General features: G+C 52.3%; 3 protein-coding genes across 7 annotated transcripts; 1 reads left to right on the top strand and 2 right to left on the bottom strand.

The window, feature by feature from the left end:
* Positions 1 to 6: 6 nt before the first annotated feature.
* Positions 7 to 915, top strand: TMEM223 (transmembrane protein 223). The gene is made up of 2 exons (XM_069471513.1): positions 7 to 322; positions 623 to 915. Exons 1-2 carry the CDS (start codon positions 7 to 9, stop codon positions 913 to 915), a joined length of 609 nt encoding a protein of 202 aa, XP_069327614.1.
* Positions 916 to 991: 76 nt separating this feature from the next.
* Positions 992 to 3416, bottom strand: TMEM179B (transmembrane protein 179B). 4 transcript variants are annotated; one of them, XM_069471509.1, is made up of 5 exons: positions 3276 to 3416; positions 2214 to 2401; positions 1996 to 2130; positions 1749 to 1827; positions 1346 to 1507 (listed from the first exon to the last, which is right to left on the bottom strand). In XM_069471509.1, the coding sequence occupies exons 1-5, from the start codon at positions 3369 to 3371 to the stop codon at positions 1346 to 1348; spliced, it is 660 nt and encodes a 219-aa protein (XP_069327610.1). In that variant the 5' UTR covers positions 3372 to 3416. The 4 variants fall into 4 exon arrangements, with proteins under 4 accessions (XP_069327613.1, XP_069327610.1, XP_069327611.1 ...); XM_069471510.1 differs by having other exon boundaries at positions 1749 to 1830; positions 2041 to 2130; XM_069471512.1 differs by lacking the exon at positions 1749 to 1827 and having other exon boundaries at positions 992 to 1507.
* TAF6L (TATA-box binding protein associated factor 6 like) lies at positions 3416 to 14657 on the bottom strand. 2 transcript variants are annotated; one of them, XM_069471507.1, is made up of 11 exons: positions 14569 to 14657; positions 12115 to 12274; positions 11568 to 11654; positions 10697 to 10847; positions 10491 to 10541; positions 9528 to 9622; positions 7930 to 8004; positions 7556 to 7776; positions 7063 to 7195; positions 4398 to 4526; positions 3416 to 4281 (listed from the first exon to the last, which is right to left on the bottom strand). In XM_069471507.1, exons 2-11 carry the CDS (start codon positions 12259 to 12261, stop codon positions 3502 to 3504), a joined length of 1869 nt encoding a protein of 622 aa, XP_069327608.1. In that variant the 5' UTR covers positions 12262 to 12274; positions 14569 to 14657; the 3' UTR covers positions 3416 to 3501. The 2 variants fall into 2 exon arrangements, with proteins under 2 accessions (XP_069327608.1, XP_069327609.1); XM_069471508.1 differs by lacking the exon at positions 14569 to 14657 and adding an exon at positions 14361 to 14397.
* Between the last annotated feature and the right edge of the window lie 1077 nt (positions 14658 to 15734).

The following is a 15734-nucleotide window of genomic DNA, read 5'->3' as shown; positions in this document are numbered from 1 at the left end:
CGAGGCATGGCGGTGCCGTGGCTGCGCTGGCCCAAGGGGCTGCCGGTCGTGTTGCGACCCCTGCTCACGCGCCGGTTAGTGTACGACGCGACCCCGACACGGGACGTGCTGCTGTTCGAGCATGAAAGGGGTCGCTTCTTCGCCATCCTCGGGCTTTTCTGCGCCGGCCAGGGCGTCTTCTGGGCCTCCCTGGCCGTGGCAACGTTGTCCCGGCCCCCGGTCCCTGTGCAGCCTCGGGACGCGAAGGCCCCGGATGGTGGCCGCTTGGACCTGCGCTCTGCGCTCTGGCGCTACGGGCTGGCGGTCGGCTGCGGCGCCATCGGTAAGTCGTGGGATGGCTGGGCGCGACTCTCCCTACTCAAGGAGCAAGGGGCTCCCTGTCTCAGAGGAGGAGTGGCAGGAGGGCTACCCCCATACTTAGGAACTCTGAAGGCCCCGAATGTCATCCCCTCTCCCAGTCCTCGGCTAAGGTCTGCCCCACACTCTGCAGCCTAGATGGGATTCTGGAGTGTAAGAGGCGCTCAGTAGATGTCAACACGATAATTTATTTTATTCGGGGACACTGGAAGGTGCTTAGCCCTCCAGTGAAAACCCCTCACCCCAAACTTTGCTCTTCCTGCAGGAGCCCTGGTGCTTGGTGCTGGTCTTCTCTTCTCCCTCCGTTCTGTGCGCTCAGTGATGCTTCGAGCTGGAGGACAGCAGGTGACCCTCACCACTCATGCCCCCTTTGGCTTGGGGGCCCATTTCACTGTTCCCTTGAACCAGGTGTCCTGCATGGCCCACCGGGGTGAAGTCCCTGCCATGTTGCCTCTGAAGGTCAAAGGCCGGCGCTTCTATTTCCTCTTGGACAAAGCTGGACACTTCCCCAACACAAAACTCTTTGACAATACCGTGGGTGCCTACCGGAGCTTGTGAAGAAACCACCTCAGGTCACTTGCCTCTCCCAGAGGGAGACAAAAACTAAACCTGAGGGATGGGGCGACAACCAGGCTCATGCAAGGGGGCCCAAGACTCATTAACAACAAATAAAGGAGCAGTCATTCCAAGCAAGGGCTGCTGCCTGACAGTACATCTGAACTTCCAGCCATGTCTGTTTAGCCTTTCCTCCTTCCTCCCATTTACTGCTTTAATATCAAGAACTCAGTACCAAGATGAAGAACGTAATAATATTTTGGTACAAAAACAGCTATGGGAAGAGAGGTGGGGGGGGGGGCCGCCTGTCATCATGTTTCCCTCGTGGAGGGAAAATGGAGGCTCCCAGCATAAACGGGGCAATGTGGGGGCAAGAGGATTGCAGGCACTTGGGCTTGGAGTCTTTGGCTGCAGGAAGCGCTCTGGTTACTCTTCAGGAATGGGAAAGGTGTGGCCCAACGAGAGCATCTGTCTCAGAGCTCCACTCAGGGTCCCCCCTCTCCAGAGGCCGGTATGGGGTAGCTTCAGACTTCCACTGCATGACCTGGAGCACCAAGACCACACACCACAGTACCAGATTCACCCAAGAAGAGGTCTGTGGGAGACAGGAACAGGAGTGTGAGGAATGGAGTCATCTCAGATCCGGTACTTCCCACCCACACCTTTCTTTCTTATCTGGTGTCAGGCTGACAAGCCCCTAAGCTTCTCTCAAGTCTCTTACTGCTAGGCCAAGCCCATAATAACACAGGTGAGGGCCTTTACAGTACAAAATACTTAAAATGAATATCTATGTATCTTTGGGTCTCCATCCAGTCTTTCATTTCCCAGGGCCTCACTTCAGCATTGTGTAGATTGGAGTAAAATTGCAGAGCTGTTCCAGGGGGTGTCCATGGAATTTTCTGGGCTTCAGAGCAGCTGTGAGGTCAGAGAGACAGTTGTGAGAAAAGGGAGACATACACACCTGTGCCCAAGTACCCTTTTAGGTGAGAGCAACTGATGGGGATAAAAAGAGAAGTTAATAGGACCCACTCTGCAGAGGGAAGGTAGACAGTCCCAGCCAGGCATCCCTCCCTCTGCCATTACCTAATTGTATTGTTCAGGGAGACGATGGAGTTGCAGAGGGAACTGGTGCCAAATCGAAGGATACAGGCAGACACTAAGACCAGGAAGATGGCTATAGCTGAGATGACCAATGCAATGCGGAGCCCTACAGGACCTCTGTGAGGGGGAAAGAGCAAGCCTTGTGGCAGAGATGGACACATCCCACCTTAGCCCTTGACCCTCAGGGTGGGGCACGTCACCTGTGGGAGTCCTCGATGCAGCTGCTGTAGACCCAGAAGAGCAGAAGCAGGAGGCAGTAGAGGGCCAGGAGACCAGAGGCCCCAGCTACAAAGTAGCAGAGGGATGGGGCAGACGGGTGGGATAAGGCCAGGGAGGAGCCATTCAGGGCAGCCACACCATACAGTGGACAGCTGCCCCTGAAGGAACCCTGTGAAGAGAAGCTGTTGAGTCCTAGATTTCAGGTTAGTGCCTCTGGATGCAGGCTCATGGCCAGTGTTAGGGATAACCTAGGCCAGGACCACTAAGTTACTTGTGCTTTGTCAATTCCTACTTAGGGGACAGGAAGATTGGAGGAGAGGGCCCGTTGGGGAATCACAGCTGCAGTGGCAAAAAAAGATCAGGAAATAGGCTTTAATAGAAGCTTCACAAGTTCTGGTCTCCCCTCTGCAGAAATCCTACAGTAAATTCAGATCTTGTGTAGCCAACAAGTAACTATCTCCGATGATTCCTAATCTGCAATAGATATACTAGTGCTTGCTTTATGGGGATTAAATCAACGCGTGTTTATTAACAAGACTGGCTGGCTGGAGTAAACATTCAATGTAAATTACTGGTTTCTGCCTTTACGGAAGCGTTTTCTACATCGCTATTTTATCACTTAACACGTTGTGTTGCAATCATGTTGTGGCTTAATCATCGCCTCTTCACTATGCTTTATTCCTCAGCATAGTTAAGCACAATGGCTTCTGATTTAACAGATGAAGGCAGGGCCTGGGCCAACTTCTGTTTCATAACCAGGGTAAGGCTATGCAGGAGCCACCAGGCTCGACTGGTGCTGTAACACATTCCTGACAACTTGTCCCTTTGGAGAGCGAACGACTTCGAAGTATGAGCTGGTCGGCGGACTAGAGTGGGATTAACGTCGCTGCATTTCAGCTGCTGGCTGGCGCCCGCCAGGCCTCACAGCTCCTAGCAGCAGCAAGCGGAGCCAAAAAGCGGCAGTGGCTTCTCCAAGTCAGGATCAGCCAGCCCCCCAGCCTGCCCGCCCCGGCCCCCAGGCCGGCCCCGCCCCGCAGCCGCACCTGGGTCCGGGTCAGCGCCGCGGCCGCCACGGCCCCGCACAGGAAGGCGGCAGCAAAGAGCACGAGCTCGACGCGCTGCAGCCAGGGCAGCGCCATGGCGCCCCAGCCAGCAGGAAGCGCCGCGGCGGGAGCCAACCGCCCAAGCCCCGCCTCATCCGGCGCGACCACGAGCACGGACACGTCACTTCCGGGCGGGCTTTATTTACAGAGGCGGGGCGCGCGCCGCTCACAGCGGCAGGTACAGCGAGTAGTCCGAGAGCGCCCAGCGGCGGGCGGGGCGGCCGGTGCGGCCGATCATGGGCAGCTTCTGCACGTAGCGGGAGGCCGGGCTGGGCCCGTAAGGCGCGGGGAAGGCAGTCTGGAAAAGGCGGCCGCGGCAGCGCCTCCCGGCCTGCCGCCCGGCGATGATAAACCGGAAGTGGGGGGCGCCGCGCGGGGCGAAGCGGCTCTTCTGGAAGACGTCGCGGGTGCCGGCGCCGGGACCCTGCTGGCGGGGCGCCCCCCGCGCCCGGTGCACACGCGGCAGCGGCCTGCTCTCAGAGGCGGCGGGCGCGGAAGCCGACGGCGGGCCGCCGCCGCCTCCTCGAGGGCTCTCGTCGCCGTGAGGGCTGACCATGGCGTTGGCGGTCAGTTGGGGCATCTTCCGCACCGAGTCCGGGGCGGCCGCCGGCTCCTTCTTGTCCCCGGGCGGCCGCGGGGCCGTGGGCGCGGGCTGGCCTGTGCCGAAGCGAGTTGCCAGACTGTCACCGAAGAAGGCGTAGAGCTCCCGGTAGATGTCCGCCAGAGTCACCGAAGGAGAAGGGTCCTCCGGCCCCGCGCCCCCTGGTGGCAGCGGGAGTCCAGACCCAAAGCCTGGCTCTGCACCGCCCCCGGAGGGAGACTCTTGCAGGAGAAGGCTGTCCCAAGGCAGGTCGTCAGGACGCCGCCGGCACCCCCTGCCGCTTTGGCTACTCCTGTTGGGCTCTGCTGCCTGGGCCTTCATCTTCAGCAGTCGCTCCACGGCCACCTATAAGAGTAGGGGACTAGGATAGACAAGAACTGGGAGGAACCTGGGCCCACCAACTATTCCAAAGTGAGCCCGATGAGTAGCTGAGATCAAACAGGGAAGGGACTGGCACTCACCAGAATGGCTCCATAGACTTTGTGCCCATCTGCTTTGACCTGGGCATTAGATACTGAATAATCATCCAGCACAGCCTGCAGGTTTGTCCAGTAAGTGGACAGGTGTGGGTACAGGACTCGCTCTACTGCCTGGAAGAGAATGAATGCAGTAAACACCTCTTTGTTGCTTACTGCCTCTCAGGAACCCTTTCCCCTTAAAGACCTACTTTTATCTGATCCTAGACAAGGCTCAATCTTCCTAAATTCCCTGGATGGCATGTTCAACCAACATTTATTGGGAACCTCCTGTATGCCCAAGCCTTTGGTAAGCACTAGGGATAAAGACATGGGACAAAAACAGACAATAAAAAGTGACCCCACTATCACTGCCATATGTGCCAAGGGCTAACGGGCTAAGTAATGTCTGTTGCTAACAACAAAGCAATTTACAGTTTGCACATTGCTATCCAGTACAAATACTGGCCTCACATATATGTACATTGGGACTCAGTTGGGACCATCTGCACAAAAACCACCAATCAGAAACTTGGACTCCAATTATACAATTTTAAATCCTGTGATTAGTTTGGGGGAAAACAATTAAGAATTCACAGAGAAGATGACATTTGTGATGAGCTTTGATGGATAAGGCAGAGTTCTTTGGTCATTCATCCCCAGCATAAACATTTGAAAATGTTGACAAAATTGTGAAACTCCCAGAAAAGTGTAATTTACTGCTGACTCAAAAATAGTATAAAAATTTAAATAATTCTGTAACTATGAAAGACACTGAAACAGTAGTTAAAAATTAACTACAAGGCCGGGCAAGGTGGCTCACGCCTGTAATCCTAGCACTCTGGGAGGCCGAGGTGGGCGGATCGTTTGAGCTCAGGAGTTCGAGACCAGCCTGAGCAAGAGCGAGACCCCATCTCTACTAAAAATAGAAAGAAATTATATGGACAGCTAAAAATATATATAGAAAAAATTAGCCGGGCATGGTGGTGCATGCCTGTAATTCCAGCTACTCGGGAGGCTGAGACAGGAGGATCCCTTGAGCTCAGGAGTTTGAGGTTGCTGTGAGCTCGGCTGACGCCACGGCACTCACTCTAGCCTGGGCAACAGAGTGAGACTCTGTCTCAAAAAAAAAAAAAAAAAAAAAAAAATTAACTACAAAAAAAACATGTCAAGATTTACAATGGTCTACATGGAGAAAAGATGGTCTCAATTTTATAAAAACAAATATAAAAAATCCCTCCTCATCTTGTTCTGAGGCCAGTATAACTCTGATACTAAAACCAGACAAGGACTGGGCATGGTGGCTCACGCCTGTAATCCTAGCACTCTGGGAGGCCAAGGCAGGAGGATTGCTTGAGCTCAGGAGTTAGAGACCAGCCTGAGCAAGAGTGAGACCCCGTCTCTACTAAAAATAGAAAAATTAGCCGGGCATCATGGCATGCGCCTGTAGTCCCAGCTACTTCGGAGGCTGAAGCAGGAGGCTCTCTTGAGCCCAGCAGTTTGAGGTCAGCTACTGTGACACCACTGCACTCTACCCAGGGCAACAGAGTGAGACTCTGTCTCATAAAAAAAAAAAAAAAAAAAAAATTTGCTAAAACGTTTTAAAAATAAAAAAAAAAAACAGACAAGGACAGTACATGAGAGGAAACTTATGACTGATTTCATTCATGAATATAGTTAAATCCTTTTAAAATTTAGCAAACACAAGACTACAGTATATAAAAATACATTATATTCTAATAAAGATATTGGGTTTTTTTAAAGACTATACCATGATTGAGGGGAGGGAGGGAGCCGTAAAAAAAAAAAAAAAAGACTATACCTTGACCAAATTGAGTTTATCCTAGAATTGTAAAGATGGTTTACTATTAATACTGGAAAATCTATAATTAGTCACATTGGCAGACAAAAGTAGAAAAACCTTATAATCATTTCAAAGGATGCAGAAAAAGCAATTCATAAAAGTTCAATATAAATTAATGATAAAACTAAGAATACAAAGTAATTTTTTTTTAATTTTAGAGACAGTCTTGCTCTGTCACGCAGGCTGGAGTGCACCGGCATAATCATAGCTGACTGCAGCCTTGAACTCCTGGGCTTAAGCAGTACTCTAACCTCAGCCTCCTGAATAGCTGGCACTACAGGTGAGCACCACCACACCCAGCTAATTTTTAAATTTTTTGTAGAGATGGGGGTATTGGTATGCTGTCCAGGCTGGTCTCGAATTCCTGGCCTCAAGTCAACAATCCCAGCACTTTGGGAGACTGAGGCGGATGATCATGTCAGGCCAAGAGTTGGAGGCCAACCTGGGCAACATAGCAAGAACCCATCTCGACAAAAAATGTAAAAATAGCTGGGTACTATGGCACTCACCTGTATTCCCAGTGACTTGGGAAGCTCAGGTGGGAACACTGCTTGAGCCCAGGAGTTCAAGGTTGCAGTGAACTATGACGACAGCACTGCACTCTATCTAGCCTGGGTGACAGAGCAAGACCATGTCTCAAACACAAAAACAAAAAGTTAAAGCTATCACTAAGCCTGGCCTAAAGCAAGAATTTAGTACATAGTGGCAGCAAGCATTTATCATTTTTATGATAAAAAACACATCCTATTTTTCTAACACAATAAGAGCTCTTATGGCTCCGTCTGTGAGAAAGGCCAGGGTCCTCACCTTCCAGCCAAGAGCATGCAGCCCCACCACAGCTCCATAGTGAGAGCAGAGAGGCCGCACAGGGTCTGCCAGCACCTTCTGCAGGGACAGCAGGATCTGCTGATAGAGGCCACTTACAAGGTCCCCATGAGTCCTGTGGGAGCAATATTCAGTCAGGGAGGGGAATGAGACTTGGCACTGCCCAACTGAGCACAAGACACAGCACACAAGAACAGCATTTGTCTGGCACACTAGGGTGCGCTGGGGTTTATGAATGAGGCTGCCAAAGGTGACTGGCCCAGGAAGTTAGGGCTGAAGAACCAATACCTCAGCATATTTGTAATCCATTTCTAGAATCCCAGTGTGCCACAGCACACCAGCTAGGAAGCTCTAAGGGAAGAGATTCCCCATCCTCTCAACACAGAAGCCAGAGGCTTCACCCCATCCCTCTACCCCAACCCACTCAGCTCTGCAGCAGTCCCACCCTTTGCTCCGCTCTAGGCCTAGTGGCTACCAGAATATGTGGCTGAGCAGGAGGGCAGCCCCATCCCGCAGAGTCCAGTGGTCATTCAGGGGGTTGATGGAGGCAGCCAGTGGCTCCAGGACACAGTAGAGGACACTGCCCACCAGGGAGCGGACGTAGGGTCCCAGGCAGAGGTGTGGATTCCGAACTAGGCTCCGTGCCACCTGCAGAAGCCGGTGCAGCTGCTCCAGGTCATGGCTTACAGATTTTACCTGTTGGTAGAAGAAGGTAGCTTAGGGGGACGTAAGCTAGTCAGGGGGCAGGCTGGAGCCCACCATTCTGCCAGCACCTGCCATGAGCGCTACACACTGCTGTGTCAACTCCTCCCCACAAAACATTCTCCCTGCCCCAGCCTGGTCACTTACCCCACTGACCACATAAACAAAGTAAGGCAGGAGCGCTGCAATCTTGGAATTCGTCTGCAAGTCCTGGAGAGCGACCTAAAAGGAAGGGCCCAGACTGCACTGGATCCACCAGCCCTGAGTATAAACTGCCATATTGTTCTGGAGGGCAGTTTACCACTGTATTCACGTATTACAATTTTAAATGTTCATACTCTTTGATCTAGCAATTCTACTTTTTTTTTTTTGAGACAGTCTCTCGCTCTGTTGCCTGGGCTAGAGTGCTGTGTCGTCAGCCTAGCTCACAGCAACCTCAAACTCCCAGGCTCAAGCGATCCTCCTGCCTCAGCCTGCCAAGTAGCTGGGACTACAGGCATGCGCCACCATGCCCAGCTAATTTTTCTATATATTTTTAGCTATCCATATGATTTCTTTCTATTTTTAGTAGAGACGGGGTCTCGTTCTTGCTCAGGCTGGTCTCGAACCCCTCAGCTCAAGTGATCCTCCTACCTCAGCCTCCCAGAGTGCTAGGATTACAGGTGTGAGCCACTGCGCCCGGCCCAGCAATTCTATAAATTTAACCCACAGAAACCCACTCATACATATACCCACACACAGCACTATCTGTAATAACAAAAATGAATAAATCTAAATATCCAACATATTTTTAATTGAAAAAAGCAAGTTATAAAACCAGATGTTTAATATAATACCACTTAGGTTTATACTAATAATAGTGTATACATAGAATAAAAAAGGGGAGAGGAATAGGAGTATTTCCACTTTCTATGTTTTTGTAGTGTATGTAATTCTACAATAAACATATATTGGTATGGCTTTTATAAGGAGAAAAAAAGAGTGAGTAAAAGCCCTGAACCTCCATCACCTGTGCCCTCAAAAGTCCTCTGGATAAAGATCGTCAGCCTAGCAGCTGTGAAATCAGACAAAAGACCAGTGAGGAAGCAGCTCAGCTTCCAGGCCCACAGCCAGCCACCTGCACTGTGTCTGGGGAGCAGGAGCCAAGTTTTGAAGGCAGGAATGTATGCTAGCATCATTCCTAATTTTGCAAGAGAAATAGCAGCAGCCAGACATGTGAAGACATGCAACATATAAACTCTCACATGGGAGCAGTCACATGACTGAGCAAACCACCAAACCAGCCCTCATCTGACTCTGGACAGGAGAGGACTGATTATGGGTGGTACCCAGCAGGCCAGGCCCTCTGGAGCCCAGAGACTAAAGCAGCAGGGGCCAGTGTGAGGCCTAGGGACCAAGAGCCAAAGAGCAGGTGTCTCAGAGCAGCCTGGCTGGGCACCCGGACCTGGCCCCTCTATTTTCCCTCTCTCCTTCCCAAGTCCAGACAAATAAAGGCTGCAGTGTGGATGCCCCATTTGGCCCCAATCAATAGAAACCCCAGAGAGTGGGCTCCAGAATGAAGGTGTAAGGAGACTGATCCCCTGAGCCCCCACAGGAGGGCTAACCTTAGAACACCACTCCCAGCTGAGAGCAGCTTCCACTCACCTCAGTCCATCAGTCTGGAGAGGACAGGAAATAGGCATATTCAAGTTCATGGGAATTTAAAAGTCCAACTTTGTGCCCCCAACTTGGGCCCACTCGCTCACCTTCATCAGCTGGGGATCATCCCCTAGCACAGCCCGAGTCACCTGCTGATAGTACTTGAGAAGGTCGTCCGTCAGGGAGGACACGGCGCTGGGCACTGAGAGAGGACGGGCGGGAAGCGGGAACGGTGGACAGCTGGCTCTCTCCCAGCCTCCCCAGCCTGCTCCCCACAACCGCCACCCCCACACGCATCCACAAGGAGCTATTCGGACGGGACAGCCAGGGCACAGAGACTCCCACTGCTCTCAGCAGCCTGCTCAGCCCTAACCACGCAGGCTCTGCGTACCTCTGTGCTCTATCCACTGGCTCCTACCCACCCTCTGCCACGTGGATTCCCGCAAGCCTCAGGCTCTGTGAAGCTCTGCTAAGCATACCCTGGAGGTGAGACACCTCCCCTCAGGGACCCCAGCATGATGCCAAGACTTCCATTCTAGCATCTAACACACTGCGTCATGACCGGTTACAGGTCTGGGCTCCCATCTCCAACTCCGAGCCCTCTGGGCAGGGACCAGTGCCCACTCAGGACACGGTACAAGGCAGGCAGTAGTAAACACTCGTCAGAGGCAGGCCCAGAGGCACAGAGGCACCACCCTCAGCACCTAAGGGAGCAAAGTCCATCCAGAGGGACCATTCCCTACACTACCCCTTACCTGATCCTAATTTTTTTTTTTTTTTTGAGACAGAGTCTTGCTCTGTTGCCTGAGCTAGAGTGCAGTGGCATCGTCATAGCTCACTGCAACCTCAAACTCCTGGGCTCAAATGATCCTCCTGCCTCAGCCTCCTGAGTAGCTAGGACTACAGGTCACACCGCCATGCCTGGCTAATTTTTCTATTTTTTGTGGAGATGGGGTGTCTCACTATGTGGCTCAGGCTGGTCTCAACTTCTGACCTCAGGCGATCCTCCTGCCTTGGCCTCCCAGAGTGCCAGGATTATAGGCGTGAGCCACTGTGCCCAGCACCCTTACCTGATCCTTGAGGTGCCAGGTTCCCTTTGCCATCCAAGTAGGAGACATGAACTAGAACCAGAGCAGAGAGATGTGTCAGCATGGGGTTTTGCCCCTTAGAGCACCACCTACTCCTTCAAGTTCTGCTCCTCCCTCCAGTCATCCCATCACCACTCTTCTGATGGCTCAGCTCTGGTCCCCACCCCATGCAGGACCCTGGCAGCCACCTCTGACAGCCGTCTCAGCACAGCCTTTGGGGATGTTGGTGGCCAGAGCCAGCTCCACCAGGTTCACCTCTCGGTCCTCAGGAAAGTAGAGCTCACCCTCCCTGGCAGGGCGCAGGGGCAGTGCCTCCTGGGATCCATAACCACACACAGCCTGAGAAAAAAGAGGATTGGAGAGCAGCCTGAATCTAGGGAGGAAACAGGTAGCCAGGATCCAGGATGGGGCTCTACCGACCAGGGCAGGGAGCCTATGTTTGCTATGTTTGAGAGAAGCACAGAAGACCCAAGAGAAGTGGGGGAAGCCTGGAGCTCAGAGCCACCATTTGGAACTTGGCTGGAGCATCCATGACTCACTGGGTCAAGGGGTAGAACATGATCCCTCCTCATGTAACTGCACGGGTCCTGAGCCCCAGACCCAAGCTGCTGGTCCTCCTCATTCACACTCACCCAATTTTGAAAACTCACTACTCTCGTCTAAACATGACCTTCATTCCTCAACTCCTTGTCCCAAAAATAACTACTAGGACATCCTAACACCCACACTTTTGCTTGAACTCCTCTCTTACCCAGAATGCCCTCTTTTCCTCTTGTCCTAGTTTAAGCCAAGCTCAAGTTCTTCACCACTCTTTAAGGCCCAGCTCAAGTCCCACCTCTTCCAAGAATTCCCTAACCTCCAGGGCCTCCTCTCCCTCTTTGCTGAACTCACAGCCCTGTGCACGGGGCCCAGCACCTGGCACCTGGCCTCCTCGCGCTGTGGGCTTCCCTTGTGTATGAGTTTGGTCTTGGTGTCTCGCCACATCACTGGCCCTGAGCTGGATACAGAATAGGGTGGGCTCGTGCCACCTGAGCCCTCTGTGGCCTGCGCTCCACTCACCTCCACACTGCTCCATCTGAGGGCTCTGTTGAAGTCCTCAACTGTCAGCTTCCGCCGTTTGGTGTGCTTCATGAACTGAGAGCTATTCTGGGAAGGAAGAACAGAAGCCAGAGTCAGGGGATGGCGAGCAGGGGTGTGGGAACCCCTACATGGGGTGGGCCAGACTCGGGAGGAGGAAAGAGGACACCACACCAGCAATCAGAAAGCCTGGATGCCAGCTCTGCGCTTGTACAAACAACCCCCCGGTGTCACATCCCCATTCTGTGCCTCAGTTTCTCATGTGCAGAACGTGAATATCCACCTACTCTGCCTGCCAACAGGGCTGTTGTGAGGAGCACGTGAGATGATGCCCGGCAAGCACTTTGTTTGCTATAAGCCAGAGAGCTAGAAGGGGAGCTCTGAAAGGCATGGAGCGCCTACACCGTATGCCCTCAAAGCATGGAGTAGGTGCCCAGTGTGTGCTTGTTGAATCAAGCAGTGGGGGAGAAGGTTGGTAAAAAGGTAGGAACAAGGAGAACTGGCAGTATTGGGGATTGAGGGAACGTACCTGCGTGGCCTCCCTGAGACGGTAGCACACGTCCTCTGCGAGCAGGGCTGCCACCTCGTCACTCAGCTCTAGGCCTGTGCTCTCCGCCATGAGCCGGACCGACTCACGAGGAATCTCCACAAAGCGCCGCTCTTCTCGCTCCGACATGGCCCCAGTGGAGCTGAGAGTTGGGAGGGAAGGTTCGAAATGCTAACTCAGTCTCCCTCAGGAGAGTGACTCAAAACACATGACCAGTCTTGCTGCTCTTGCTGCAGAGTTCCCAAACAAGGAGCTCTGGGCACCCAGATGAGGAAACTGAGGCTCAGAGAAGTATACACACTGGCCAGTGGGCAGACAACAGTGAATCCAGAGAAAGCACCTGGCATTAGGGTTCACAGAGGTAGGCCTTGCCCTGCCACTTACTATGTAAATTTGGCCAAGACCTTCATCAGTCTGAGCCCTAAATTGTAAAATGGGCACAATAATCCCTGCCCCTTCTAACTCATAGGGTTGCTGCAAGGATAATATGAGATGATGAATAAGAAAGTAAGGGACTAGAACAGTACACCAATGGAAGATGTCACCACCATTAATTATAAACAAAAATTGCACGTCGTCTTCCTTCTGATTCTTACTACAATCACTATTCACTACACTTTGATGGAAACACTACTTTTACTCTGACATTTCCTTGCTCAAAAATCTTCAATACTGCTTACAAAAAGAAAGTTCAAACTCCCAGGTTTGACATTCTTCATCTGGCCCCAAATCCCCTCAGCTGTTGAACCTGAGCCCTCCTCCCCACAGGACCAGCCAGTGTCTTCCAGCCTCACCTATGACCCATCACCACGCCTTGCTCAGGCTTGCTCCCTCCCTATTCCACATGCCCTCCCCCTCCTCTTTCTTAAGATGAATCCAGTCTCTGAGGTCTTCTGTCCCAAATGCCATCTGGGACTGTCACATGCCCATGTGTATGGTCTTCCCCAGTTTGGCTGCAAGGCCTAAATGTGTGACCCTGTTCTGTTCACAGAATATGGCAGAGTAAGAACCCAACAAAAGCAGCAGCTGATGACTGACTCCAACAATGCACACCACCATTGGCAAGTAGGCCCACACATGCCAACGTGAAGCGTCGGCACCAGCAGCAGCAAGGCCCAGCTCCACAACGACCCACATCCCTAGATCCAGTGGACATCCTACCAGGCCTCTCCACGGCATCACTCCCAATGGCTCCCCATTGGCTCTGGAATAAATAGCTCCAGGGGCTCTGCATATGCTGCCTACTTCCACTACACCTCTTACCACGCTCTCCCTTGTGTTCTGCGTTCCCACCTGTGGCCTCCTTTCATTTCCTCAAAAACACTTATTTCAGGACCTTTGTACATTGTGTTTCCTCCACTTGGAACTCTCTCCTCCTAGTCCTCCACCCACAACAATCCCTTTGTCCAGCGAATTCCCACTCGCTCCTTCAGATCTCAGTTCACATGTGACTTGCTCAGGGAAGTCTTCCCAGATCCCTAATGTCCCCATCCTCTGCCTTCAAAACAATTATAGAAGTTTGCAATTACATACCTGTGTACCTTTTTGATTAACACCTACTGCCCCACCAGACTGTAAGCCCCATGCCGGCAAGGAACCATGTCTGTTTGCTTACCTTTGCATACCCAGTGTCGAGCACAATGTCAACACATAATATACCCTTAATAAACACTTGCTGAAAGAACTAAGTATAGCGCTACGCTTGAAGTACTCAGCTAAGTGCTTTATATGGGTTACCTCATTGTATCTTCGTCAATAAGGAAAGTATTATGGTATATTGTCTATTTTACAGGCAAGGAAACCAAAGCTCAGAGATGTTAAACGTTACGTGACGTGTCCAAGATCATCCAGTAAGCACTAAGGCAAGTAAGTAGGGAGCAGGAACTCAAACCCTTGCTCCTAATCATCACACTACACCGCATTCAGGAGCGGCCAACTGTGTGGAGAACAAGGCCTGAATCGCAGCCTAAAGACTCGGCGCTGGCAACACCCACCACTCGGTGACCCTAGACCCGCCAACAGGTATTGCTAAGGTGCAGTTTCCGGCTCTGTAAAATGGGAGCATTAAGTCTTGCGCACGCAGAAGGCGCGGAGCGAGTTTCCCTATTATGTGCCCATATTAAGACCTCACGAAGTCCACACTCTAACCAAGGTCTCCCCCTCCTCAGCCTGCTCTCCTCCGCCTCCTCAACCACTAGTCACACCGGTAAGGAAGCGTGGGAACTGACCTCTGCAGGTCTCGGGGATGCGCATCCTCCCACCCAGCCTTGCTCACCGCAGATCCAGAGGGGGTGGGGTAGACAAGGTCAGGGGTCAAAAACTTGGGTCACGCGGTCAGTGAAAGGGGCGGGCTCCCGCGGAGTGGGCGCCGAGAATGGTGAGTGAGCGGCCCGCAATGGAAATGGGAGTCCCTGAGCCCGGGCAAGACTTCCTCACCTGAGAGCTCCGGCGTGGCGAAAGCGGCTACCGAGACGCCAGCGGCGGCGGCGGCAGCTCCCACTCCACCAGCTCACGCTGATTCCCTCGCTCGGAGCCCAGGCCACGCCCTCCACGAGCACAGCCAATCAGTGGGCGCCTTGCGAAGTTCCCGCCCTCCAGTAGGCTTCCCGCTACGTGATTGGCCAGTGCGAACCGTGCGGTAAAGAACCTGTCGGGGTCATGTGACGCTAAAGATGCGCGCTTCTTAAAGCAACAGTTCTTGCGAATTTTGTGTACGCTTTGGCATACGTTTAATACGCATATTCTCTAGGAGGGCATCCCCACGCCCTTGGTCTCGTCAGCTCCTGAGTTTCCTAGCACTTGCATTTTCGCGAATTTGGTGTCTGGCTTAGTATTCCTGCTCAACCTACCTCTCCAACATCACTTAACACTTCCCCTTCCGGAAGGGATAAATGGGGCTCCGGGTGGGTGTTCTCTGCAAGCCGAGGGGACTTCTGACCGGGCTGAACACCCCGTGCAAGCTCCGGACTCCAGGGCTCTGCTCATTCGGCACCTCGTATCCTGCCCAAGCCCGTACAGTGAACTAAATATAAGCCCTGACCTACCTCGCGGACTTCCATGACTGTTTTGCGCGCACGGTACACTGACGGCTTTCTGTAACTCATTGCAATAGTAGCGACTTGGGCTGTTCTCAGTTGATAAGCAATGGGCTTAATGAGTAAAGCATGGTATTTGGAGTCAGATCGACTTGGGCTCAAACTTTGACACTGCTTTTGGGCATATTACCTAACCACAATTTCCCCCATCTACAAAATGGGATAATAATGGGGTAATAACATCCACTTCACAGAGGAGTTACAGATTACATGAGATAATGTCTGTGAAAGCACCTGGCAGAATTGGAAGTTAAATTTTCCTTCCTTCACATATCATGAGGCAGACAGTGAATTCCTTTATGTTCATCCACGATGGGGTAGTTTGCACTGGGCTATTCATTACAGAAGGGAGCTTTCTGCAGGGGAACATGAATGTACACATTCTCTCCCTTCCTCCCTCTCAGGGCTAGAAAATCCTGTGGGACCTGAGCTGGGAAAGCCAGATGTATGCGACTGGGATGTATGCCATGGCAACCCCACCTGAGACTGTGACCCTGCTCTCTTCCA

The sequence above is a fragment of the Eulemur rufifrons genome, chromosome 6, assembly GCF_041146395.1.
Source record: "Eulemur rufifrons isolate Redbay chromosome 6, OSU_ERuf_1, whole genome shotgun sequence".
Lineage (NCBI taxonomy): Eukaryota > Metazoa > Chordata > Mammalia > Primates > Lemuridae > Eulemur > Eulemur rufifrons.
This window is presented reverse-complemented; position numbering and strand designations above follow the sequence as displayed.

What these genes read in the sequence shown, in the direction of transcription:
- TMEM223 (XM_069471513.1), top strand. Translation starts at nt 7, where the DNA reads ATGGCGGTGCCGTGGCTGCGCTGGCCCAAGGGGCTGCCGGTCGTGTTG. An exon ending in GGTCGGCTGCGGCGCCATCG is followed by an intron (nt 323 to 622) that starts GTAAGTCGTGGG and finishes CTCTTCCTGCAG; the next exon opens with GAGCCCTGGTGCTTGGTGCT.
- TMEM179B (XM_069471509.1), bottom strand. Translation starts at nt 3,371, where the DNA reads ATGGCGCTGCCCTGGCTGCAGCGCGTCGAGCTCGTGCTCTTTGCTGCC. An exon ending in TGCATCGAGGACTCCCACAG is followed by an intron (nt 2,131 to 2,213) that starts GTGACGTGCCCC and finishes TCCCCCTCACAG; the next exon opens with AGGTCCTGTAGGGCTCCGCA. An exon ending in CCAATCTACACAATGCTGAA is followed by an intron (nt 1,508 to 1,748) that starts GTGAGGCCCTGG and finishes TGTCTCCCACAG; the next exon opens with ACCTCTTCTTGGGTGAATCT.
- TAF6L (XM_069471507.1), bottom strand. Translation starts at nt 12,261, where the DNA reads ATGTCGGAGCGAGAAGAGCGGCGCTTTGTGGAGATTCCTCGTGAGTCG. An exon ending in CCTGGCACCTCAAGGATCAG is followed by an intron (nt 9,623 to 10,490) that starts GTAAGGGTGCTG and finishes GTCCTCTCTCAG; the next exon opens with TGCCCAGCGCCGTGTCCTCC. An exon ending in ATGATCCCCAGCTGATGAAG is followed by an intron (nt 8,005 to 9,527) that starts GTGAGCGAGTGG and finishes CCTTCCTTTTAG; the next exon opens with GTCGCTCTCCAGGACTTGCA.